Source organism: Triticum urartu, chromosome 5, assembly GCF_003073215.2.
Source record: "Triticum urartu cultivar G1812 chromosome 5, Tu2.1, whole genome shotgun sequence".
Taxonomy (NCBI): Eukaryota; Viridiplantae; Streptophyta; class Magnoliopsida; order Poales; family Poaceae; genus Triticum; species Triticum urartu.
This window is the reverse complement of record NC_053026.1, coordinates 378,783,983-378,810,136: the sequence shown is the minus strand read 5'-3', so window position 1 is coordinate 378,810,136 and position 26,154 is coordinate 378,783,983. Positions and strand designations below refer to the sequence as shown.

Genomic DNA, 26,154 nt, shown 5'->3' with positions numbered 1-26,154 from the left:
GGAGCCGTCGAAATACATGACCCAATTGGAGTATGTGCCGTACTCTTTAGGGAGTTCGGCCTCTGTCCATTCGGTGACGAAGTCGGTCGGTACTTGGGATTTGATAGCTCAACGTGGTTTATATGTAATGTCAAATGGGGGTAGCTCAATGGCCCATTTGGCAATCCGGTCTGTAGCATCGCGGTTGTTTATAATGTCATTGAGTGGTACTTCGGAGGCCACCGTGATCGAACACTCCTGAAAGTAGTGATGGAGCTTTCGGGATGCCATGAAGACCGCATATGCTATCTTTTGATAATGAGGGTACCGGGATTTGCATGGTGTAAGGATAGTAGATACATAGTATACTGGCTTCTGAAGCGGGAATTTATGCCCGTCCTGTTCTCGTTCAACGACGAGTACGGCTCTCACCACCTGATGTGTTGCTGATATGTATAATAACATCGGTTCGCCGGCGTTTGGTGCGGCCAGGATTGGATTGCTCGCAAGAAGGGCTTTTATTTCCTCCAGTCCGGCTGTTGCCGCGTCTGTCCACTTGAAGTTGGTCGGTTCACCGTAGAAGGCGATAGAATGGTAGTGCCTTTTCTCCCAATCCGGAGATAAAGCGGCTTAGAGCTGCTACGCAACCCGCGAGCTTTTGAACTTGTTTAAGGTCTGTTGGCTTAGCCAATTTGTGACAAAGCTCGGATTTTGGCTGGGTTTGCTTCAATTCCTCTATTGGAAACGATGAAGCCTAGCAGTTTTCCAGCAGGGATGCCGAAAATGCATTTCTCCGGATTGAGCTTAATATCATACACGCGGAGGTTGTCGAATGTGAGACGTAAATCTTCTATTAGTGTTTTGACGTGCCTAGTTTTGATGACGACGTCGTCCAGATAAGCTTCAAATGTTTTGCCGATCTGTTTCTCCAGACATGTTTGAATCATGTGTTGGTATGTGGCGCCAGCGTTCTTGAGCCCGAAGGGCATGGTGTGAAGCAGAATGGTCCATATGGGGTGATGAATGCTGTTGCAGCTTGATTGGATTCCTTCATTTTGATTTGATGGTATCCGGAATATGCATCAAGAAAACATAGCGAGTCATGTCCTGCGGTGGCGTCAATGATTTGATCGATGTGGGGGAGGGGGAAGGGATCCTTGGGGCATGCCTTGTTAAGGTCTTTGAAATCGACGCACATACGCCAGGATTAGTCCTTCTTAGGTATCATCACCAAATTTGCTAGCCAGTCCGGATGTTTTATTTCTCTAATGAATTCGGCCTCGATTAACTTGGCTGGATCTTCCCCCATAGCTTGGCGTTTGGGTTTGGAATTAACTGGAATAGCACTATATAAAGGTCCCTAACCCCTAGCCTCAATTGATCATTGTGAGCGGAACCACGGAAAAGGATCGAGGAATAGGGGTTAGACCGTGTGCGTATATCTCTTACATTGGCACCAGAGCCGATTAAGGGTTTGACGATTTTGTTAGTCGTCGAATCAATTACGATCTGGATTAGTATTCCGCTGCGTACTCTGTCTTTCTTTCCTTAAGAAAGGGAAAGAGATAGGCATGTACGTACACAACAGCTCCACCCAAGATTAGATCGATCTGGCTCGATTCCTCTCGACCGAGCGCCGCCACCGCATTGCTCGACCTCCACCAATCAGCGCCGCCGCTCCGCTCGCATCAGCGCCCAACGCCGCCGCATCCACCCCACGCCCACATCTCCACCTCTGGTCCGCCTCGCCATCCACCTCGGGCCGACCCTGCCACCGCTCGTGGCTGGCTCCTCCTCGACGTTCGTGCCGTTCCCCATCGACGTTTGCCCCGTCAACCTTGCCGAGCCGGAGGGAGCCCGCCGTGTTCGTCGCCAGCTTACTGCCGCCTCGTCAAGCTTGCCCTGACCAACTCTCGCCGGCCTGCTTCGCGTCCACGGCAAGGACTGCTCCGACATCAACAACGACAGGAACTTCAGGTAACTGAAGAAGAAACCAATTTCAATGGCTTCCAATGGGGTGTTCGCTGAATTACTCCGTGCCTACAAACTTGATGGAACAAACTACACGGTTTGGAAAAGGAAAATCATGTTCTTGCTTACGGCTGAGAATATTGATTATGTTTCTGAAACTCCGACGCCTAACGAGCCAGTAGAGGATGCTACAGATGAAGAAAAGCAGGAATACAATGATGAACTGAAGCAATGGACCAAGGACAACAAGACTGCCAGAGTTTATATCCTTGGCTCGATGACTGATTCGTTGGCTGCGGAATATGAGTCGGATAGAACAGCTTGTGGAATAATGCTCAGGCTGGAACAAGATTTTGGAGAAGTTTCCCTTGTGAAGGTTCTTAGTCTTGTGAACAAGTTTCTGACATCGAAGATGGGTGATAAAACAGTCAATGAACACTTCAACAAGCTCTGTGTCTTGGCGGAAGAACTAAAAACTGCTGGTTATCCGTTCTAGGAGGAAGTACAAGTCATGGTTGTTCTGAATTCTTTGCCACCATCATGGGAACAGTTCAAGATTTCTTTTTGTCATTCAGAACGCACACTCAATATGAGGAACCTGAGGCAACACTTGCTAATGGAGGAGGATCGCAGGCTTAACTCAGGGAAAGATAAAGCTTCTTATCAGCCAGAGCTTCACCTTGGTGAGTACAAAAACAATGGGAACCGGAGGAATTGGAATAATAGAGGAGGAGGACCGGACCTAAGGGACAAGATCAATTATAAACGTGATAGGGATCAAAGGAACTACAGAGATGAGAGGAGGGACAGGGGGCAGCATGGAAATAACAACAACAACAACTCTTTTCAGAAGATTGACAAGAGGAACTACAAGTGCCATAATTGTGGTAATACAGGCCACTTCAGGTCAGAATGCACCAAGAGGAGGAAGCCGAACAACGAAAGGGATAATTTTCACAAGGATGACAACCGCAAGGGGAATCAATCCCCTGAAGGTATTACCGATGTTTATGTTTGCACTAAATCCTTATTTACTACTACTTTTCAGAATAGTTGGGTAGTAGATTCTGGTGCAACTTCACACATAGCTAGAGAACTTAGCTCTTTTTCCACACTCAAAACAATTCCAAAAGGAACAAGACATGTCTATTTAGGAACTCAAGCTAAAGCAGACATACTAGGAATTGGAAACTATGTGCTTAAACTCCCTGATGGAGGAAACTTAGTGTTGGAAAATGCACTTTATTCACCCAATATGAGAAGGAATCTAGTTTCAGTGTCCAAACTAGAGTCAATAGGATATAAAACTATCTTTGGTGATGGGAAGGATAAAATTGTCTTAAATGGAAGATTAGTACATTCAGGCGATAGACATGATGGACTATATTTTCTAAATGACATCATGGAAAATAATTGCTTAGTAGGCGAAGATAACTCCGTTGTGAGGAATATAAATGGACAGAATAATTGTTCCGAATCTTACTTGTGGCATTTGCGACTTGGACATATATCTAAGAATAGGATTAAGAGACTTATTAGTTCTGGAATTTTGAACTTTAAGTGGGAGGATTATGGTATTTGTGAAGCATGTATTATGGGTACAATGACAAGGTCGCCTTTTCCCAAAGCAAATAGATCAACAGAACAGCTTGCCATTGTTCACTCTGACATTTGTGGGGAATTTTCCACACCCACTTTGGGAGGGCAGAAAATCTACTTTATCACTTTCATAGATGACTATTCAAGGTACGGTTATGTGTATTTGCTTAAACACAAATCGGAAGGATTTGATGCTTTTAAAGTGTTCAAAGCGGAAGTGGAAAATCAGCTAAACAAGAAAATTAAAATACTTAGAACTGACCGTGGTGGTGAATACACGTCAAGAATACTAGATGATTTCTGCAAAGAACATGGCATTATTCATCACTATACCTTGCCATATACTCCACAACAGAATGGAGTGGCAGAAAGAAGGAATAGGACTTTAATGGATATGGTTAGGTCTATGATGGCTTATTCTGACTTGCCATTGTCTTTTTGGGGAGAGGCACTTCACACTGCTGTATATTTATTGAATCACTCACCTTCTAAAGCTGTAAGGGTAACACCCTATGAGCTTTGGAAGGGAAGGAAGCCCTCACTTCACCATTTGGCAGTTTGGGGGTGTAATGCTCAAATAAGGATACCTAGCCAGTTGCGCACCAAACTACAATCTAAAAGTACCCCAGGAATTTTTATTGGTTATGCATCACGTTCTAATGGTTACCGTTTTTGGGATCCTCAAAGAAAGAAATTGATTGAAAGTGGAGATGCAGTTTTTCTTGATCAGGATACACCTCGCCGTGCTAAACGAGCTAGGGTGGAATTATTAGTAGAACCTGAAGATATCTCTTTACCTGAAACTGAACCTCTAGTTCAGGAAAATAATGATGCTAGTCAATCTACTAACTCTATTTCGAATAGCATGCCTAGGAGAAGTGGGAGGAATACACAACCACCTGCATATTTAGATGAGTATTTTGTTTTTCTGGGGGAAGTGCACTCTAAAATTCAGAACTTAGAGGAAGAACCAAAATAGTTCAAAGCTGCATTGGCAAGTCCTGAATCAAATCTTTGGATGGAATCCATGCAGGAAGAATTAAACTCTATGAGGAAAAATAATGTTTGGGAATTAGTTGAATTACCAAACAATCGAAAGTCTATTGGTTCTAAATGGATCTTTAAAAGGAAACTGAATGTGACTGGTCAGGTGGATAAGTATAAAGCAAGGCTTGTTGCTAAAGGATTTACACAAATGGAAGGAGTTGATTTTGTAGAAACCTTTTCTCCCGTTGCTAAATTTACCTCCATACGGATCATTAGTGCATTAACCGCTTATTATGATCTGGAATTGCATCAAATGGATGTTAAAACAGCATTCTTAAATGGAATGTTGGAAGAAGAAATATACATGAACCAACTAGAAGGTTTTGTGGAAAGGGGGAATGAAGGGAAGGTCTGTAAATTATACAGGTCTATATATGGTCTTAAACAAGCCTCACGTCATTGGTATATTCTTTTCGATAATGCAATCACGTCATATGGTTTTTCAATGACGGAAGGTGACCATTGTATCTATTTTAAGATAATGGGAAATAAATTTGTTTTGTTATCTCTTTATGTTGATGATATTCTCATTGCTTCAAATGATAATCTACACTGATGGAAGTTAAAACCTGGTTATCCTCTAAATTTGACATGAAGGATATGGGGGAAGCTTCCTATGTTCTGGGAGTGGAAATACATAGAGATAGAAGGAAGAGAATGTTGGGTTTGTCTCAAAAGGCATATCTCAATAATGTACTTCAGAGATTCTCTATGGAAAATTGCAAGCCTGTTAGAGTACCTATTCTTAGGGGAACTAAACTTAGTGAGGAAATGTGTGCTAAAACTCCTGAGGAAAAGAAACAAATGAGCAATATTCATTATTCATCTGCATTAGGTTATTTAATGTATGCTATGCTATTTACAAGACCTGATATATGCCATGCCGTGGGTTTGTTGAGTAGATATCAAGTGAACCCTGGACCTGAGCATTGGAAACAGATTAGGAACACTTTGCGTTATGTCAAGGGAACTATGGACTATTTTCTGTGTTTTAATGGACACAATCTTCAGCTGCAAGGGTTTACTGATGCTGATTGGCAAGGGGATCTTGATGACCGGAAATCGACTTCTGGTTATCTGTTTACACTAGCAGGAGGAGCTATTTCCTGGAGTAGCAAGAAGCAAGATTCTGTAGCACTTTCATCTATGGAGGCTGAATATATTGCTGCGTCGGAAGCTGTGAAAGAAGGTATATGGTTAAAGGGGTTTCTTGCGTCTCTCGTGGTGGTGGAAAGCGCTTCATATTCTGTTATTATTTTCTGTGATAACCAGGCGGCAATCAAGGTCTCAAAGGATCCCAAGTTTCATAGCAAAACCAAACATATTGAGGGAAGATATCATTACATTCGTGACGTCGTTAATAGATTAAGAACAGTTCGTTTAGATTATTTACCTAGTGTGGACATGGTTGCCGATCCACTGACTAAACCTCTTAGTCAGGAAGTATTTTGTAAACATGTTTGCAACATGGGTGTTTATTTATGGAATTAGAATGTTTTAGCCAAGTGGGAGATGTAGGAAATACTTATGTGTGGCTTGCAACATTTTTACTACATAGTTCCTGGAATATGTTTACCTCGATATGGAATTTACCGATGCACTTGAATATTGCTTGGAATACATGAATGGAATATAGTTCATGGAAGCCGGTACATATATGCTGGAAACAGTATTTATTAATGCTGGAATATTTATTGTACTAAATGTATATTAGCCCGGGCACAGCATATTATGGAATGCCAGGTTGTTCATGGGATTGGCTCCATGAATTGGTAAAGCCTGTGAATTCGAATTGTAATTCAAATTCAGCGTGCGACTCACACGTACGTGCTTATGGGACAGTTTGCAGATGAAACTCCTTGATGGTTACTAATGATCGTGGTTGGTTAAGTTAACCTGGAGTCTTCGTTTAAACAAATTTTATCTGGACATTTATCTGCAGTTTATACAGTTTGAAATTAACCGGAATAGCACTATATAAAGGTCCCTAACCGCTAGCCTCAATTGATCATTGTGAGCGGAACCACGGAAAAGGATCGAGGAATAGGGGTTAGACCGTGTGCGTATATCTCTTACATATTTCTCAATTACCACTGGTTTAATTCCTTTGCATCTTTGGCAACCCACAATTGATTTTTTTGTTAATATCCTATTGAGTGCCCGATTCATCTCTCTCACTTTAGTTTCACCATTATTTCTCAATCACCACTGGTTTAATTCCTTTGCATCTTTGCAACCCCACAATTGATTTTTTTTGTTAATATCCTTCCATTCCAGAATCGGTACGTGAATATCCTTCCATTCCACAATCCTCCAATCCATCATTCATCATTGCTTTAATACACCTCCAAGACAGCCTATGATCTGTTTTTAGTCATCTTGTTGATAATTAAGGTCAACTACAAACATATATAAACTTGTAAGAATCAGTGTAAACAGGCGAGGTGAGATAATTTAACATATAATATTGTCGTGTGCCTCGCTATGAATAAAAGAAGGCCCATCATTGCGGTGACTTTATGCTGAGTAGGCCCAGCGGTGCAGCAATGGTATGTACTAATTTCTTTAGTTCAATTTATGTACACAACTAAGGTCATCAGGTATTGTGGTGAACGTCGAGCACTCACAAATCTGCAGTGAAGGGTTCGATCCCCTTGCACGAGCGTATTTCTTTTTCGGTGAAATTTTCACTATTTAGATCTCGTCATGTCATATGGTTCTTATAACCTGTAATTAAACGTTGAAGTTCAACAGCTCATCTGGCGATTGAGGAGCGCTCACGAGTTGAGGTCCAGGGTTTGATTCCTTGCTCAGGTGTTTTTTCCAATGAAATTGTTTGACTGTTTTCACGTGACAGCGGGCTGGCCCAGTCAACAGTTGTCCCTGTGCGGCGGCTGCCGGACAGAAAAACAAAGATGTGCTGCGGGTTGTTTTTTTAAATATAAGGGACTTTTCTGTAAAATATTGTGACGGTGATGTCACTAGTTATGTCCCACTACTCAATTTTGTCAAGTTAGAAGTTTTTTTGATAAAGGACTTTTTAGTGAATAGATATATTGAGATGATACAATCGTATTGAAAGAAAGCCCGGCCTCTGCATAGCTAGATGCACACAGTAATAACGTCCAAAGCACCCTAAAAATAAAATAATTCGATACAAAGCCAAGCAATAAATCATGTCTAGCCTAAGGAGCGGTAGATCCTATCCGTAAATCACACCGCCATCCATGGAGTAGAAAACCTCCCTGGCCGTACGCTCCAGCCACATAGACACCATCATAAAAAGGTCACTGTCCTCCGGCTTCTGCTGGATAGACCACGTACGGAGCCATAGTGTACAAATATGAATAACCTGCATAGGAGATGAGACACATTTATTGTTACAAACCACAACATTACTGGTAAGCCACATTGCCCAGCATAAGGCCGCCGCTCCCACAAGAATATGTGCAGAAAATTGTCAAGTTAGAAGTTGGATACGAGAAGTTTTGAAGAAGCTAGCGAGTCTCCGAACAAGCCCTTAGTCCTGACTTGTGGGGGGCACATTTATCTTACGAGATAGAGAGAACTACCATGTGGGTCTATGGGTATTTTTATCATATAACATGATCAACGGCTTTGATCTAGCAATAACGATGTCTAATGACATTTTTGAGCAAACATCTAATGAAACGATGCTAGTTTTTAGATATCTTATGTCATTTTTGTGCAAGCAACCCACAGAAGGATGACATTTTTGAATAGTTGTAATTTTTATTGGTAAAATTGAGTAGTGAGACACAACTAGTGACATAAATGATAAAACTCCGTTGTTTTTACTCATCAGTCTACATCATGTAATCTGGTGGCTGATGTTCCCGCTAGTAGGGCAAGGCACTCTGTTGATGCCGTGTGGGATTAATGATGTCCCGGATCTGATCTGAAATATCATTTGAACGAACTTGCTGCTGTTAATTACACTCTTACGGTGTTAAAAAATGACTTATATGAAGGTACGGAGGAAGTAATAAAAAAGCCGCCCATCTTTTACCTAGGTAATAAAGAAAACACCCCCTCCTTCTCTGGCGACTTGGGGGAGATCCAATCGCGTCGCCGCCGGACTCCCCCTCCCTCCTCCTCGTCTTGCCGCCGCCTGAGGCCCTGCAGGCGAAGCCCGGGCAGGTCCGGGGACGGCAACGGCGGGGCGCTTCCCTGAGTCGACCTCTCTCCTTGGGCCTGGATCTCATTGGCGGCAACCCATCGGATGCCTCGGCTGATCCGTGTGGCGGCTGGCCACGGGATGCCTTGGCCGGATCTGCGGGAGAGGGTAGTGGAGCTGCGGCGCTCACCGACAGGCGGCGGCATGGCGTCGACGCTGGGAGGCCCAGATGCATGGCAGTGGCTGGATGGCGTGCACAAGGGGACGACGCTCCGACGATCTGGCCTGGCGTCTTCTTCAGGCGATGCGGTTCCCTGATCTGATTCATATCTCATCGGCCTGCCTCGGGACTTTCCGGCTTAGAAGGATCCAGTCCTCCGGCCATGGTGGTCCTGTGGTGAAGAAGGTGGATGTGGTGGAGCAGCTAGGCTCATTTTTCTGGAGGAGATGGAGATTGCGGGCGAAAGCCAGACTTTGACTACGGTCTAAGTGAACGACGACGGCGCCTATGGGCGTCGCTACCTTGATGAAGGCGTCGACATGTAATCTTCGGCTTCCCTCCCAGAACACTTGAGGGGAAACCCTAGGTCCGGGTTCGCCCGGATCGGATGATGGCGGCACTTGGGGTCGTGTTCCCCGTTGGGGGTATCATCTTGGAGTTGGGCCTAGCTAGCGAGACTAGTGGCTGTTGGTGGTTTGCCGGTTGCTTTTGTGCTGTCAAGCAGGAATGATCCGTTGCTGCAGTGTGACCTTGCGAACATGATGCACAGTGGTAGTCGAGGGATGTGATAGCGGTACAGATAGCCAAATCATGTTCGATGACATTGACGGCTTGTTGCAGCCAAGGCGGTGCAATGTAGGCTCGTGGTGTATTGTCTGAGGCCCATGATGATGCTAAGATTTATCATTGACAAACACTTGCGTCGGAAGCATGGGATCGCCGGAGCGTCTCCATGAGATTTTGGCGGTACCATCTCTTGCCATTTGAGCTGTGACCGATGTCACTTAAATATCGACGGAGGTTCTGGTTCCGCGGATGGTCTTTGGCAAGCCGCTTTCATAGTGCGTGCGCGTTTAGTTTGCGTGGCTGTGTCCACGTTCAGATCACGTGCGCTTGCACCATCTTCTTTTGGATCAACACCTGCTCAGCGTGGATTATCATTACTTTTTTCACTTTCTTTTTGTTTTCTATCCGCCTTGACATAGCTTCGGTCGTATGACTTTACTAGTTGTTGGTGTGATTTTTGTCTGTGTGCGTTCGTGTTGACTGTGTGTATCTTAGCTATGCAGAGACTAGGTATGTGCTCTTTGTATTTGTATCTTCTTGATGTTTCATATTAAGCTAATAAAATTCATCCTTTGTCAAAAAATAAATAAAGAAAACACCCTTTCCCAGAGAGTGAAATCATCGAAACTTCCTCGGCACGGCACCACTGGTACGGTCCACCAGTCAGTGACCAAAATCCCCGGGCCGGGCCGGGCCCTGCAGGGCTTAGCGATTCCACACTCGCACTCCATTCGGGCCTATCCATCCACGCTTCGGGCTCCGAGGGTTTCGTAGCGGACGCGTCAACTCAAGTCCAAGCCCCCCTCCCTCCCCCTCACACGCTCCGCTCCGCTCTATATAAGGTGCGCCAAGTCCGCGGCGCTGTCCATCCAACTCCACACCGCCTCACACCACCGCCACCGCCACCCACGCTGCACTCCGGCGACCCGCGAAGATGCAGATCTTCGTCAAGACGCCGTCGGGGAAGACGATCACGCTCGAGGTCGAGGGCGGCCACGACATCGCCGACGTCAAGGCCAGGATCCACGACAAGGAAGGTAGCGAAACATCTCCCCGCCTCTCATCTCTGTGCCGCATTGGTGTGCGCGCTCGCCTACGACCCTTTGCCCCTTCTGCTCGCCGCCCGGCAGCCCTGTTGCTTGCATCTGTTGCGCTCCTGTTCTAGTGTCGGTCGGACCTCGGAATTGGAGGCGCTTGTTTCAATCCTCGTTTTCTGTTTACACATGCCTGTTTCCGATCGAATCCGAGAGATGCTAGCTCGAAACATTTCTCTGCGTTTGCTCCAGTCGCTTGCTCGCCGTCGGGATGCCCTCTCCCTTGCGTCTGTTTGTTCCGATCGGCCTGTGGAGGCGCTTGTTTTACTCTTCGTTTTCGGTTTACCCTTCCGCGCATCAAATCCAGGCGATGCTAGGAACATTTCTCTGCGTTTTTGCGTGTTCGATTGGTAGATTGCCGAGTAGTGCTTGCTTCCTGTCGCTGTTCATATTGGTTGGGAACAGAGCAGAGCGCGCGATCTGGGCGATCCGTCGCGTTAAGCACTCAAGCTAGCTTCACATCAATAGATTCCATGTTTGACCCGAGACGAGTCCCGCGGGTAGAGTTAGATCGGCTTGCGTTTATGAGTTTCCTAATAAGTGATGGGACCGTCTGCTTTCTTCAGCAACCTGCTAGCGACGACGCATTTCAAATTTGAACTCTCGATTTGGATACCAAATCTAACTGCTGTTGATCTTAAATTAGTGTTGGTCGTTCTCTAATTACTGGTCTCCCGCCTGATGGACTGCTGTAATTAACTGCAGATGTGCCGCCGGATCAGCAGCGCCTCATCTTCGCAGGGAAGCAGCTGGAAGAAGGCCACACGGTGGCGGACTACAACATCCAGAAGGAGTCCACGCTTCACCTCGTGCTCCGCCTCCACGGCGGCAGGGGCGGCACCGGCAAGGGGGGAACCTACCCACCAATCGAGCCCAACCTCCTTCAGCTCGCCCTCAAGTACAGGCAGCGTAAGCTCATCTGCCGCAAGTAAGCCCCTGAATCGATGCCTCCCCCTCGTCTGGTCAAGTTCATGCATGTGCTGTTTGAAGGTGTGGTTGCTATGAGCTATCTCTGATGTGCTTGTTTGTTGTAGTTGACAACTATAATTAGCAGTGGCATATGACCACTCTTAAACATTTCCTTGTCATATTTTGCATAAGAAGATAATCGTTGAGAAGCAATTTTGTGTGCAATCACTGCAATGGCAATGTAGAGATGCCCTAAGATTACAGCAATTTTGTTTTGCAGGTGCTATGCACGCCTTCCCGTCAGGTCTGCCAACTGCCGCAAGAAGAAATGTGGCCACTGCAACGAGGTGAGCCTTAACTGCGACCTATTATTGTTTTGCTATCATCTTACATGCTTGGCCTTACTAGCCTTTATGTATGCTGTCCGTCAATGTTCTTTGTTTCGCCATACCTCAGTCATGATATATGCGTGTCACTTGGGTGTCGAACATATTGTGTTTTTCATCACAATGTTTTGTTATGATGCTTGGTTCAGAGTTATTGGAAGGTACTTATGTATCAATTTACAAATAATGGAGCCTACTATGCTATCATCGTTCATGTTCTTGGCCTTGGTCACCATAAATATTGCCCTGTCCATGTTATTTGCCTCTAGTCATTGTAGGATCAACACCTTCTGTAGGTGTTGATCTCATGATGCCTGTTCCAGAGTAAATATGCCAAGTCAGCTCACTAGTGTTTTGCATCATTCTAGATGCTAAGGGAGACAGGGAGCTTACTACTACAGCTTTGTTCATGTTATGTCGTGTACTTAAGTTACAGTTGTGTGTATTCTGCCGTCTGGAATCCTCATTCTGCAACAATGTGTGCAATCGAGTGATACCCTGCTCGTGGAGATTTCAATCACTTGTGCAGTAGTTGCCAACTTTAATTCTATTTGTTGGTGTCACTTGCTTATTTGACTTGATAGATACTGTTCATGCATGTTCTTCGTTTTGTCATGCCGCAGTAGTCATATAACATCGAACACATTCTGTTCTTCACCATCCGTACCTATTTATGATGCTTGTTTCAGAGTTATTGTAACTTGTAAGGTAGTAGTACTGTAGCATTTTAGACACATAGTGGAGCTAACTACACTACAGTTGTGTATCAATCTAGACATAATGACGCTATCATTGTTAATGTCTCTTTGCCTTTGGCTTCAGTTATTGTAGCATCAAACACCTTCTCTGAAACTTTATCATTAGCATACACAAATTCATGATGTTTGGTTTCAAAGTCAATGTGCCAAGTCAGCTCACTAGTGTTTTGCATCAATCTGACGCTGACAGAGATAACTAGTACAGCTCTGTATATGTTATTATGTCTCCTTCAGACTTCAGTTATATTTTTGCTGTGTACTGCTCTTCATATTCTGCTGTGCTGAATCGTCGATCTCTCGATTCCGGAGCAGTATGTGCAATGGGTTGATAACCCACTCCTAGAGATTTGAATCACTTGTGGCTGCCAACTTAACTCTGTTTCAACATTTTATATTTTCAGACGAGGACCAAGAAGAAGCTGAAACCCAGGGACCCATGAAGCACTGCACTGGCCAGCAAGAGAAAGGGATACCCAAGTGACACGCACCAGCTGAATTTACCCTACCGTCTCCTTATATTAGCTTCTTGATTGATACCATAGTAGCTTCTGGTTACCCGTAGTACCTTTTAAGTTCCTGCTGCTGCTGCTGGGTTTTAAACACCCTAAATGCGTACTCTAGCTGAATAGTAATATGGATTCCTGTTGCATCATGGGTTCTGTTGATGATCCCCTAAATACTCTTGATGGTGATGCCGTGCTTAAGGGATGCTAGTTACGAATTCCTGCTGTTATCATCACATGGACATGGGTTCTGTTCTGTTGGAATAGATGAATGGATGCTTCTCCAGTTTACATGGCAGGCACCTTGGTTCAGTTTCGGCCAATTGTTAGCATTCTGTTATGTGCCAAGTTTTGTTCCTGTATTATATGACCCTTCTGTTTCTCTGTTCCGGTTTCAGTTGAGTTGCTCAGGTTGTTGAACTGGCCCACCCAAATAGTGTAGGCAATTCTGTTGCTTCACTGTGCTGCTCCGTGTCCATCGCCGGCCGGCACTGTGGCCAAGGCGACGCACAAGCACATAGTCGTCATATCTCATTTTCTTCTTTCGTTCACATGTTTCGATGAAACGATCTTTTTGTTCACACATTTTGATTTGGGTGGAACGTTTTGTATTATTCCGTAAGCAACTAAGCTGCATGAAAAAAGAGACAAAGCATCATGCATACATTCAACCGATATATACAAATCACATGTCGTCTGCTCCTCCTCAAGTATGTTGGGCGCTCCATGTCGTCCTAAAACGCATGATCGCCACTTGTATTACCTACAAAAATGATCTTGATGTTGGATTCATGGTAGTGGGATCAAACATCATCAACCGGTTTTCCTCATACACCTTCTCTTGCATCAACCGATTCTACTCTTGCAAAAACAAAATGATTCTCCTCAAGTTGAAGCCTACGTGCCATCATTTCTTCCATGGGCTTACAGTTTCATGCATAGCTTTCAACCTTGGCCTCTTCTTTTGAAGCTTACTCTTCTCTATCTCCAACTTTTCTTGTTTCCTCCTCTCCATGTACTGATTCCTTTAATTGATCAACTCATCAATCTTATTTTTTAACACCTGCACGTCTCCTTGTTTCTTGGGCATCTTCTTTGATCACTTCCTTTCCGTCAGGCCACTCCACGCTAGACACCGGTGTGGGACTTCTAGCCACCCTATCCTCTCCATCACCATCATCTTCCTCGCCGTCATCCAATACCAAAGAGGAAATGTTTCACGACCTCTCATGTTTTGAAGGAGCCTCCTCATTCCTCATTTTTCACTTCTCATTGACATCGAGTACTCTCCAACAATGTGGAGGAGCAATATTGAAAATGCTTAAGGTTACAACAATAAAGAATAGAGAAAAGTATACTTTTCGTCCCTCAACTTTGGGTGAAGTCTAGATTTGGTCCCTCAACTCCGAAACCGGACAACTTGCACCCCCAACTAACGAAACCGGACAAGGTTCGTCCCTGCTCTCGATTTTGACCGGTTTTAGTGCTGACTGACCCCGGTTTTGACCGGTGCTGACTCAAATTCGTCTAATTTTTTCATATCCATGACCTTTTTGAAATTTGTGTACTTTTTTCAAATCAGTGTATTTTTTCAAGTTCGTGTAATTTTATCAAATCCAAGTATTTTTTTTTCAAATCTATGAAGTGTTTTTGAAATTCACATACTTGTTTCAAATCCGCATACTTTGTAAAGTTGGTGTAGTTTTTTAATCCATGTTCCTTTTCCAATCCATGAACTTTGTTTGAAATTCAGATAGTTGTTTCAAGTTGACATAATTTTTCAACTCCACACATTTTTTTTTCTATTTTGCGTGAAAGAAATTCAAATCCGCGTACGTTTTCAAGTTCGCATAAAATTTTCAAATCCAAAAAATGTACGCGAATATGAATAAGTACGTCAATTTTAAAAAATTACATGAATTTGAAAAAACCACATGAACTTTAAAAAAGTACGTGGATTAAAAAAATATGTGTACTTGAAAAAAGTACGCGGATTTGGAAAAAGTACACAATTTTTTTAAAAGTTCACGTATTTGAAAAAGTACCTGAATTTGAAAACATTAAGCGGAATTAGAAAATGTACGCGGATTTGAGTCGGCACGGTCAAAACCGGGGTGTGACAACACCAAAACCGATCAAAACCGTGACCAAGGATGAATCTTGTCCGGTTTCAGTAGTTAAGGGTGCAAGTTGTCCGGTTTTTGAGTTAAGGGACCAAATCTAGACTTCACGAAGAATTGAAGAATGAAAAGTATACTTTTTTCTAAAAAATAACAGGAGTGTTCTTATATTGGTCACTGGTGACACCTCTAGGAGGGTTCCTCACTTGTTCCAAATAACCATCCCAATGGTTGCACATCTCTTGAATTAAAGAGTTTGGTTGGATTTAAGCCAAGGTTATGATGGAACCCTACTCGATGCGCCTCCAATAGTTTGCACTCGTTTGATCTTTCTGATGGATCGCATCGAGAGTAATATCCTGCCATGCCCTCAGAGGAGCAGCATCCTCACTCCTGGTGTAGTTTACGATCTGAATTCCTTTCTTCCTCGAAGAACCGGAGAAATGAGATTGATCCAATTCGTCATATTTGTCCTCCTCATTCAATTGCTCAAACTGCAGGACCGACTCACCAACAAGATCAAAATCATTGGCCACAACCAAATCATCCACCATACTATTTAAGAATGATTTGTTCTTGACCGTGCTCCCAAATGCACAAAAGCATCACTACACACAAAGATCCACCATTATTTCACTGCCAAACTACATTCAAATGAACCTATCGAAAGAAAAGACAGGTAAGAGGTTTTCTTTACCAACTAGGAAAATCTATGAATGTATTGGAGTTGGGTAGACATCCGAGTTTCACCCGCCACCAAGACGAAGGGGTGAGCGGAAGGGATGCTGCCCGTCGCAGCCGCCTTCTTACCCCGGTTCTTCGATGGAACACATTGCAGCGCATGTGGAGAAGGCACACACGTCAGCACTAGTGACAATACCAGTGGCGTGCAGACTTGTGCCTCGTCACCATTAACTTGTGCCGGACACTTGGTGTCACACACTTGTGTCGTGTGAAAATGCAGCCACGCCACCAGTAACCTACCAAATATACCCACACCATCACTATTTCGAAAAAAATCGCATTGACATGGATTGAAATTGACGCATCACTTATGAAGTCAGTCTGGTGGCATTTCTGCACTAATGTTGGGCCAGCGGAGAGCGGGAGGTGATGTGTAGGCAGCGAAGTCGCGGGAACCGGCTTCAAACCAGAGGAATGTGACATGGGAGTCGGGATAGAGTCCATGGTGTTGTCGGCGGGGACTGCGGGCGCTAAAGACGACGCTATGACGAGGGAGGGAGGAGGCGTCACACGATGAAAGAAGAGTGGGGAAATGTCGGTCGGGCCAAACCTTTTTCAGGATGAAGTGTGCTCCAAAAACACCCTTCAAATATGGAGGCGTGCAGGTTCGGTTTAGAGTGATCTCCAAAAACATGACGATGGAGCTCGTAACGACTCTGCTCGATTGATTTTGGGGGTCAAAATATTACACCGGCGGTTATTTACGGTGATCGGCCACACACGACAGCTCTGCTGGAGGAGCTCCAACACGAGTGGCTGGGGCGACGCATGCAACGAGGACACAGTCTGTAACACTCTTTGGGAACTTGATATGGCATCCGCACATTCTGAACTGCCTCTTCGTTACACCGTATCTGTCGCTGAGTAGTGCCGAGTCAAGTGAAACTGACAAATTCACCGGTTACTCTGCAGTGCGTGCTTATATATGTGGGATATTTACCTCCATCTGTCCATTCACTAACGCATCTCAGTCAGTACGAGTAACTCAGAGGGAGTGACAATGAGGAATTTCGTCGAGAAACTGGTGCTCTCTTTGCTATGGATCTCGCTGCTCCAAGGTCAGTTGATGCCTTGATGGTGATTAATTTTATGTGCCCGTACGTTAATTAACGTGAATATGGGCATGAAACGCACGGTCACCTCGCTGACGTGTGTCTGTGTTGATGCAGGGTGCATTGTCCAGTCTGTGGAATATGATCATAGGGCTAGTATCGAGGCAAGTCACGGCGTTCCTGTTGAGTCTTTCTGGTGTTGTTTGTCTCGATCTTGATCTGTGCATGCATGCATGCAGCCTCCAAAAACGAAATCTATAGTTAGATCGATATTGTTGTGTGACAAAGAAACAACCATCAGTTTTCATAATTCGTTTACAAGCATGTCGTTGTGGTTTCAGTGCCTGGGTGATCCGATGAAGCCCCTCTACAAAGGCGGCATCATCCAGAACGGCGAGTTCAACAACGGCCTGATGGGGTGGTCGACGCGCCGGGACATCAAGGCCGGCGTCAGAAAGTCGGCCTCCGGCAACAAGTTCGCCGTGGTGCAGGGCGCGAGCAGCTCCCCGTTGGGCACCGGCGCCGTGGCCGCGTCGCCGTCCCACAGCGTCTACCAGAAAATCCAGATGAAGGGCGACACTCACTACTCGCTATCAGGTATATATATACATTCCATACCGAATGTACGTAACGTACGTAGGTGTGCATGATGCAGTGCATGTGACCAAGTTCATCTTGGTGTTCCGCGTGTGCAGCATGGCTGCGGGTGTCGGCCGGCACGGCCCACGTGCGTGCGGTGGTCAAGGCCCCCAACGGCGAGAACATCACCGCCGGCGCCATCGACGCCCAGTCCGGCTGCTGGACCATGCTCAAGGGCGGCATGACCGCGCGCGCCTATCACCACGGGCAAGGCGAGGTCTTCTTCGAGAGTGACGCTCCGGTGGACATCTGGGTGGACAGCGTCTCCCTGCAGCCCTTCTCTTTCGAGGAATGGAACGCCCACGCTCGCCAGTCCGCCAACAAGGCCCGCCGGAGCACGGTGAAGATCGTCGCCAGGGGCCCCGACGGGCAGCCGATGGCGAACGCCAACGTGAGCATCCAGCAACTCCGCGCCGGGTTCCCGTTCGGCAACGCGATGACCAAGGAGATCCTGGGCAACCCGGCGTACGAGAAGTGGTTCTTCTCGCGCTTCACGGTGGCCACCATGGAGAACGAGATGAAGTGGTACGGCACGGAGTGGGTCCAGAACCAGGAGGACTACCGCACCCCGGACGCCATGCTGGCGCTGGCCCAGAAGTACGGCGTCAAGGTGCGCGGGCACAACGTGTTCTGGGACGACCAGAGCTCGCAGCTCAAGTGGGTGATGCCGATGAACCTGAACCAGCTCAAGGCGGCCATGCAGAAGCGGCTCAAGAACGTGGTGTCGCGCTACGCCGGGAAGCTCATCCACTGGGACGTGGTGAACGAGAACCTGCACTTCAACTTCTTCGAGACCAAGCTCGGCCCCAGCGCGTCGCCCATGATCTACCAGCAGGTCGGCCAGATCGACCACACCGCCGTCCTCTTCATGAACGAGTTCAACACGCTGGAGCAGCCCATGGACCCCAACGGCACGCCCACCAAGTACGTCGCCAAGATGAAGCTCATTCAGGGCTACCCTGGCAACGCCGGCTTCAAGTTCGGTGTCGGGCTCGAGAGCCACTTCACCACGCCCAATCTCCCCTACGTCAGGGGCGCCCTCGACACGCTCGCGCAGCTCAAGCTGCCAATGTGGATGACCGAGGTCGACGTCGTCAAGGGCCCCAACCAGGTCAAGTTCCTCGAGCAGGTGCTAAGGGAAGCCTACGGCCACCCGGGCGTGCAGGGCATCGTCATGTGGGCCGCGTGGCACCCCTACGGATGCTACGTCATGTGCCTCACCGACAACAGCTTCAAGAACCTACCCGTCGGCGACCTCGTCGACAAGCTCATCGCCGAGTGGAAGACGCACAAGACGTCCGCCGCCACCGACGCGAATGGAATGCTCGAGCTCGACCTCGCCCACGGCGATTACAAGTTAACGGTGGACCACCCTTCGCAGACGACGGCCGTGTCCCACACCATGACGGTGGATGCGGGGTCAGCAGCCTCCGAGCACATCATCAGTGTGAAGCTGTAGGAATATACTATGAGACTTATTTAGCCACGTAGAATGGTTGATAAAATAAGGCGATCATAGGAATTCTTCTTTTATGTAGTTCCACGCCAACTAGAGAATGCAATAAAACTTGTTATATTTTCTTTTTCACTACCATCAGATAACGGAAACAAATAGTAAAATAAAGGAACCTCCCCATGTTAGGAATGGAATAGAAAGGGAACTTGTTATATAATGTAGTATTGATATCTCTGGCATTTAATGTTACGAGCTCTTAAAGAAATTATGGGGTGATAGAATAAAAGTAAAAATTAAAAAATTGTGAATACAAGGAAGAATCCCGTACAACAAAGATAAATGTCAATCTTTCTTGTTAAGAGCGGTGACTGGTTGCTACTTCCTCCTTTCATCTATATAGGGCCTAATACATTTTTTAAGGCTAACTTTGACCAAATATTAGAGCAATAATATATGACATGCAACTTACATAAAGCACACCGTTAAATTCATGTGTGAAAGGAGCTTTCAATGATATAATTTTCACATTATGCATGTCATGCATTATTAATCTTTTCAATAGTCAAAGGCGGTCTTAAAAAACGCATTAGGCCCTATATAGATGGAAGGAGGGAGTACTAGTAATTGTGCACGTGCAATGCACGTCAAACCATGCAAAAAAACTTAGTGGGATATTTAAGTGATGACTTCATAGTTCAAACATGAGCAATGGTTATGTGGGTGTCAGTTTTGGCAAATTAGTGTCTAAAAAAATGGTTTGGCAAAGCAGGGAGTGATATATCCTAGTCTGTTATAACCGTTAGGAAAAATAAGAAATGAATGAAAAAAGAATTTCATATTAATATGTATTTCATTATTGAGAATATACATAATAAAGATTACATCAAACATAGAGTTATGAATTCACATTTCATATGATACATTTCCATAGAATTTACATATATACATGAATCAAAGGTCGACAAAAACAGACGTGCAGCATGTCAAAAACACAAGTGCTCGTCATCGTCGCGATGCGCTGCAACAAATAAGAGTAAAAAAACCAAAGCACCATTCCGATATTCGATTTTGAAACAGTGGGGATAGGTACCTCTTCATTCAGAAGAATATGATACAATTTATTGCCTTGATTGATCACCTCAACTTCTTATTTCAACCTCTCTGTTGCAGTGAGGATGTCCCTTATACTTGCCATGTGACTGCTCAATGCTTGTAAAATCCCAACACAATGAAGAGAATGAGACCAAAAGCTATGGACAAAAAGCGGTGGAGAACAAATATGAATAAGACAACAAAATTTATGAGGTCAGGTTTTAGAAAACATTTTGAGATAGAATATCATTTTGGCAACCTTGCTCGTATGTTTTAATCAGTACAGAGTATGTACCTGAAACAGATTGCCTTTCACCACACCTTTTTTCTCCATTGATGTGCTTCTCTGTAAATGAAAGCCTCTGGAGAAAACAACACCCAGATTTGAGAAGCATGGAGGCTACTTTTTGTAGAAAACACAAAAGGGGCAATCTTATTATCACGCTTTCTATATGGAGTGTTGTGATCAGTTAAAATAACCAATAGAAAATCATTTGCGGCGTACTACAGTAAGAAAAAACTTGGGGGCAAGGCCACAAGCTGGGAGATGACATTCGCCGGAGGCAATGGAAAGCTCCAAAATGACCGCTTGCAGGAGGGCTGAATCACAACACTAAAACACTCCTTAGATGAATTACGCATTAGAAGCATTTTTAGAAAAGAACCCCTGTGGTTCTCTAGGAAGTTGGAACAGCAACTTACTAATACCAATTCGGCAACTACAATCAGTTTATTCTCTTGAAATATCCTCCCCTGTGGTTGGCTCATACTGCCCAGCCCTATATTTAGAAAAATGTTGCCAAGTTCTGAAATTAGCTACCACATATGGAAATGACATCTTATGGACTCTTGGAGTACAATCCAATTTCTAATTAACCAACAACGGCTCCGGCATTGAGTGACCAATAACAATTCATGCAAGTTTTTTTATCTCAACATAACAATGACAGTGGAAAAGGTTCAGTCAAACAACTCTAAAGATTTTTTTTCTGCAAGGAAACAACTCACCTCTCCAAGAAGCAATCATGTCTTCCTTTCCTCCTTGAAGTCCTCGAACTGCAGCCTCCACTTTGCCCATAGAAGGAGCACTGGAGCAGCAGCAGCAGCAACGCCATCTCGAAGACTTTTTTTGGATACTCGTCTCCAGCATAATCTACAGGTTCACTCCTGCCCATGCATAGACTGACATGCTCAACACGTGTTTCTACAGTTTCTGGCAAACGTGCGTTGAATCATTTTTCCGGACACTCGAAGAAAGACCTGAAATTTCTATGATTGAATCACTATAATTTAAGGAGCAGGTACATGAATAAATCGATGTAATTTACAAAAATTGTAATTAATCTTGGCCTGGCGCGTCCTTTGCAAACTCAGTAGGACTGAAAATATCGTCCAAAGTCAATAATCTGAATAGTTGACTGGAAAACCTGTACTGGACACGTGACATGGTCTGATGACAATTGCAAATTTAAAGAGGTTCTAGAATAATTGTGGCAGTGTCGGGAAGTGCCTAGTGCTCATGAATAGAACCCCAAACATGAAGTATAAATGATGTTGCAAGGTAGATAATTTTATTGTACAGTAAGCTCTCCAAAAGCACCTAAATTTCAGTGTACAATCCGAATTGCTAAGAATACCTATAAAAATATAGGCATGGAAATTCTTAGTGCAAAGATTAAAACAACAGAATTGTGTAAACTTACAAGTTTTGCAGATTTTTTCTGAAATCGATTATTTTCTATCAGATTATTTGCTAGAACTAATATAGAGTTGGGATAGTTGACATTGATGATTGGTAGCACTATTTGGTATCTATCAATATTGTTAGTCGAACCGAGACTGCTTACAACCATTTGCTATAGAACTTACAGGTGTACTGAAGGATATTAATCAAGAGCAGCCAAATCATTTCATATATGAAGCGAAAATCATGAATTACTGGTATTAAGGTAATCAGTGAAAGCACATACCCGAACAAAATTTGAAGCAACCAATTTGATTACATCAATTATAAAGAGTATAGATACATCAATTCTAACTGGAACTGAAGATCAATCACATACTTGTTGAAATGGAGCAAGGTGTGATGACTTAGATTGTCAAGGATTCAGAACATGAGTGAGAATTTGAAGTACGAAGAACATACCAGGATCCTATGGGGAGAATGCGGTGGGGCCTGTCTCGGTGATTGGGCAACCGCAGCAGGTCATTGAACTTGGGAGTCTTGGCCATCAAATCCTTGAAAATCTCCTCAGCCTTGTACCTCACATTATACCAGCTAAGGGAGGCCCTGTATTACAGCAAGAGGTGTTCAGAAATCAGATCTTGAAAATAATGCTACACTGGATGCAGAATCATGTCAACTGATATAGAGGGAGATATGACATATGAGTCAATCACCGAAGCTACTTGCTGCGGAGCATGGCCACGAACATCTTGTTGAGTTTCACGGTGTCGAGGTGAGAGTTGGGGTACTTCTTGAGGATGCGCATACAATAGAGATATGGGCAGAGAACATACCTTTATTATTGATGACTGCAACCCAGGGGCCGCTCCACCACGCCACTTCTCAGGCTTGCTTGCCGACTGCGACGCCGGCTAGGAGGCCTCGTGTGCCGCCCACCGGAGGCGGCCACCACCGGCTGCTGCGGGTTTGTCGTGGCTTCCGTCACCCCACATTGCGGCCCGACGACCCAGACGGTAGCGAGATCCTGGCAGCCGGATCACACCCTGCACACGCCCTTCATCACCTTGTCGTCACCCCGGACTTCTTGGCCCGCACCGACCCGTCCCCCATCCCGCCCGCCGCAGCCGCTTCAGCTCGACGAGGTCGAGCAGGCGCTCCGCGGGCGTCAGCTCCCGCCCGCGCTTTCTTCTCCTGCCGCAGCGGTGCCTCGTCCCTCACCGCGTACCACAGGACCGACCTCCCATTCCCATCTCCCCCTGCCTACTCTTACCGGTCTTCCTCGACGGGAGGTGAAATAAGGGAATGGGTGCTAGGTCTCGGAGAGCCCAAGGGAAAGAACCCGCGGATGATCCCGAGGATGGCTCGGCGAGTGCAGCCGCCAGGGACGCCGACACAGAGGGGATTCTCGTGGCCGTCACAATCGCCAGCGGCAACGTCCACGGCAGGGGAGGACACGTTAATTGTGCCTATTTTTCTTGGCCGCGGACTACAAGCGTTCGATAGATATGGCAGAGTTTCGTCCGCCCTCGTGAATTGCTAGACGTACACAGGTGAGGGTTAAGTTTTATGTTGACGGTTAGATCTAATTAGGTGGGCCAGATCGTGTGGTGATATTTTCTCTCGGTAGTTCTGTGTACGTGTTTTCAGGTGTGTTTAGAAAAGAATATGTTTGCTTGTTTAATAGTAGTAGAGACTACGAAAAGCATGACAAACTCACCGGTTGCTGCTCATAACTCGCAACCCTAGTCGGTGATGTCACAACTTCCCCACAGGCCAGCGCCTCAGTCCTCCCCCTCTTTCCTGTCCGGCTACCACATAGACGGGAGTGGGGACCCGTCGTTTCATTTTCTTTTCCTTAGATTTTTGTTTCTCTAGTGATATCGACGAGGTGGTCGCGGCGATGGTGTGTTGAATTAATGTCTCTTTGGTAGCTTCCTACATCGACAATGTCCAATTCGGCGTTGCGGAAGATGCTTGTGAGAGTTTGTCTCCCCACATCTGTTGGTTCTCTTTCGATCTTGGCAGTTGGTGTGTCTTTCAGCGAGAGCTATTGGATGTCTATTGGTGCGGCGGCTTTGACATCTTCTTTCATGTTGTTCGGTGGCATGGTTCAGTTTCTCCAACCCTCTAAATGGTGGTGATCGATTGCAAGCATGTACTATCTGGGGTGATGCATGCTTCGCTGACTTATAGATCTCGTCTCAGGGGGCGAGTAGCTATTGCAGTCTTGAAAGCCTGGTATGACAAGTGCGTCAGCGGGTGTCCCTTTCCTTTAGTGTTGGTTAAGTCAAATTTTCAATCTTTAGCGGGCGGCATACAACTAAGGAAGAACAAGTCTAATATCATTTTCAATGTAATTTAGCTTTTCTGGTCCATCCGCGCCGAGTTTTCTGTCCATTGTACTGACTTTTGTTTTTTGTTTTGTTTTTTATCAGACGCCCTTTGGCGTCTTTATTTTTTAAAGCTTTCTTATTAAGAGGTCATTTCTTAGGCAAGAGAATGCAATGTTTTCTACCTCACTAATTATTGTATGTGGCATCGTTAAGATATCATCATTGTATGTGCCCTATATCGGATTGGGGAATTTTAACTCGAATCACAATGTGTGTGAAAAGAATCTTAAATAGATTATGTAAGGGTCTTTTTTGTAAAATACTCGCTTCCAGCAATGCGGTATACTCACTGATTATTGTACATTGTGCCAAAATGATCTCCTTTACCTAGTCAACACGCCACATTAGCGTCATTTCATTTGTGGGGTCAGAAAGCGATCAAGGTGCTCATAAAACAAAGTTATGTAACCACTACATCATATTTTACTAGATGTGTGGCCAATCAACACATGAAATACGTGCTTTGCAACCCAAACTTGAGATGTGTGGCCAATCCACACATCTTTGATGAGTTTCGTAACTAATGGTGTGTTTCACTTGGTTGACTTCGTGAAAACATTATTTCTACCCAAATGATAATTGCCACGCGTGTGGCATGACACAACATGGTCCAAACACTCCCATTATCATTCATTTTGCCACATCAAATAGATGACATCAGCGAAATCTTTTTGGTTTTTTAGACTTAAAAATGGTTTATCTCTTAAATAAAAAATTCAATTAAAAATCCGTTTTCATCATTGAATCTGTCTTGGCGAGATCTTCAAAACTAGATTGCATATTGATATGTTTCGACGACTTTTTTGGGGCCAAAAGTTTCCATGATGTTACACTGAAGTTGCCATAGTGTTTACACTAAAGTTGCCATGATATGTTTCATCTATTTTTTTCTTCTAGATTTGAAAATACCATTGTATTTCAACTACTTTTCATGATTTTTCTATTAATTGACCATGGAAATTTTTACTAATTAACCACAACAAATTTAATTCATGGATCATGGCAATTTTTAGTAATTCATGATGGCAATTTTAATTTACAAATCATGGTGATTTTAGTATTTTGACCATGGCGATTATAGTATTTGACCATGAAAATTATTTTTTGTATGAACCATGGCAAATTTTTGTGCATGTATCATGGAAAATTAAGTAATTCATCATGGCAATTTTAGTTTCTAGTTCATGGTAAATTAGGGTCATTGACCATGCATTTTTAAAGTAACCGATGACAGATTTTCTTTTTAATTGTGAACCATGTCAAAATTATTTCCTGGATCATGTCAAATTTTAGTAATTCACCATGGCAAGTTTAATTTCTTTTTTCATAACATGTCAAAATTTACTTTAAACTTGAAGAAAATGTAGTTGCAACATATCATGACAACTTCAGTGTAAACATCATGGCAATTTATGTGCAATAGACATGGCAACTTTTGATCGCCAAAAAATATCGTTGAAATATATAGATATGTGATCTAGTTTTGAAGTTCTCGCCGCGACGGATCTAATGTTGAAAATGGATTTTCAATCGGATTTTTCATTTAAGAGATAAAACATTTTTAAGTTTGAAAAACTCAAAGATTCTCGTTGACATCATCGGTTTTCTTCTCTGCTTGTATATATGCATGTGTGAAAAAGATAAAAAGGCTGACGTGTCACAATGTGTGGCTAGAAGGGCGTGTGATCTGACATCCTTCAGCCCACACGTGCGGCACTTATCAGGATCCTGTTTCTATTTTTCACCTTAACCAGTTTAAATAGTGTTTTCCTTAATAAGTTTTCAATGTAAGAAAAAAAA

General features: G+C 44.5%; 3 protein-coding genes across 7 annotated transcripts; 2 read left to right on the top strand and 1 right to left on the bottom strand.

Annotated features, from left to right (window-relative positions):
• Positions 1-10,379: 10,379 nt before the first annotated feature.
• Positions 10,380-13,508, top strand: LOC125509149 (ubiquitin-like). Of its 2 annotated transcripts, none has more exons than XM_048674052.1 (4): positions 10,380-10,558; positions 11,357-11,543; positions 11,805-11,871; positions 13,070-13,508. In XM_048674052.1, the coding sequence occupies exons 1-4, from the start codon at positions 10,456-10,458 to the stop codon at positions 13,106-13,108; spliced, it is 396 nt and encodes a 131-aa protein (XP_048530009.1). In that variant the 5' UTR covers positions 10,380-10,455; the 3' UTR covers positions 13,109-13,508. The 2 variants fall into 2 exon arrangements, with proteins under 2 accessions (XP_048530009.1, XP_048530008.1); XM_048674051.1 differs by having other exon boundaries at positions 10,384-10,558; positions 11,321-11,543; positions 13,070-13,491.
• A 3,650-nt stretch (positions 13,509-17,158) lies between these two features.
• On the top strand, positions 17,159-19,185 carry LOC125556040 (endo-1,4-beta-xylanase 4-like). The gene is made up of 3 exons (XM_048718842.1): positions 17,159-17,251; positions 17,429-17,684; positions 17,783-19,185. The coding sequence occupies exons 1-3, from the start codon at positions 17,159-17,161 to the stop codon at positions 19,183-19,185; spliced, it is 1,752 nt and encodes a 583-aa protein (XP_048574799.1).
• An 864-nt stretch (positions 19,186-20,049) lies between these two features.
• Positions 20,050-23,432, bottom strand: LOC125556039. 4 transcript variants are annotated; one of them, XR_007304983.1, is made up of 6 exons: positions 22,795-23,432; positions 22,421-22,564; positions 21,283-21,534; positions 20,570-20,636; positions 20,273-20,391; positions 20,050-20,200 (listed from the first exon to the last, which is right to left on the bottom strand). XR_007304983.1 is itself a non-coding variant. In XM_048718840.1 (5 exons), exons 2-5 carry the CDS (start codon positions 22,504-22,506, stop codon positions 20,386-20,388), a joined length of 318 nt encoding a protein of 105 aa, XP_048574797.1. In that variant the 5' UTR covers positions 22,507-22,564; positions 22,795-23,432; the 3' UTR covers positions 20,050-20,385. The 4 variants fall into 4 exon arrangements, 2 of the variants coding, with proteins under 2 accessions (XP_048574797.1, XP_048574796.1); XR_007304982.1 differs by having other exon boundaries at positions 20,050-20,391; XM_048718840.1 differs by having other exon boundaries at positions 20,050-20,391; positions 21,283-21,441.
• Between the last annotated feature and the right edge of the window lie 2,722 nt (positions 23,433-26,154).

Bases quoted from the DNA above. Each gene is read 5' to 3' on its own strand.
- LOC125556039 (XM_048718839.1), bottom strand. From the start codon at position 22,506: ATGGCCAAGACTCCCAAGTTCAATGACCTGCTGCGGTTGCCCAATCAC. The intron at 21,442-22,420 runs GTATGTTCTTCG...ATGCATGGGCAG, and splicing joins ATTCTCCCCATAGGATCCTG to GAGTGAACCTGTAGATTATG. The intron at 20,637-21,282 runs GTGAGTTGTTTC...TGTTTTCTCCAG, and splicing joins CATGATTGCTTCTTGGAGAG to AGGCTTTCATTTACAGAGAA.
- LOC125509149 (XM_048674051.1), top strand. From the start codon at position 10,456: ATGCAGATCTTCGTCAAGACGCCGTCGGGGAAGACGATCACGCTCGAG. The intron at 10,559-11,320 runs GTAGCGAAACAT...AATTAACTGCAG, and splicing joins CAGGATCCACGACAAGGAAG to ATGTGCCGCCGGATCAGCAG. The intron at 11,544-11,804 runs GTAAGCCCCTGA...TTTGTTTTGCAG, and splicing joins CGTAAGCTCATCTGCCGCAA to GTGCTATGCACGCCTTCCCG.
- LOC125556040 (XM_048718842.1), top strand. From the start codon at position 17,159: ATGAAACGCACGGTCACCTCGCTGACGTGTGTCTGTGTTGATGCAGGG. The intron at 17,252-17,428 runs GCAAGTCACGGC...TTGTGGTTTCAG, and splicing joins ATCATAGGGCTAGTATCGAG to TGCCTGGGTGATCCGATGAA. The intron at 17,685-17,782 runs GTATATATATAC...CCGCGTGTGCAG, and splicing joins CACTCACTACTCGCTATCAG to CATGGCTGCGGGTGTCGGCC.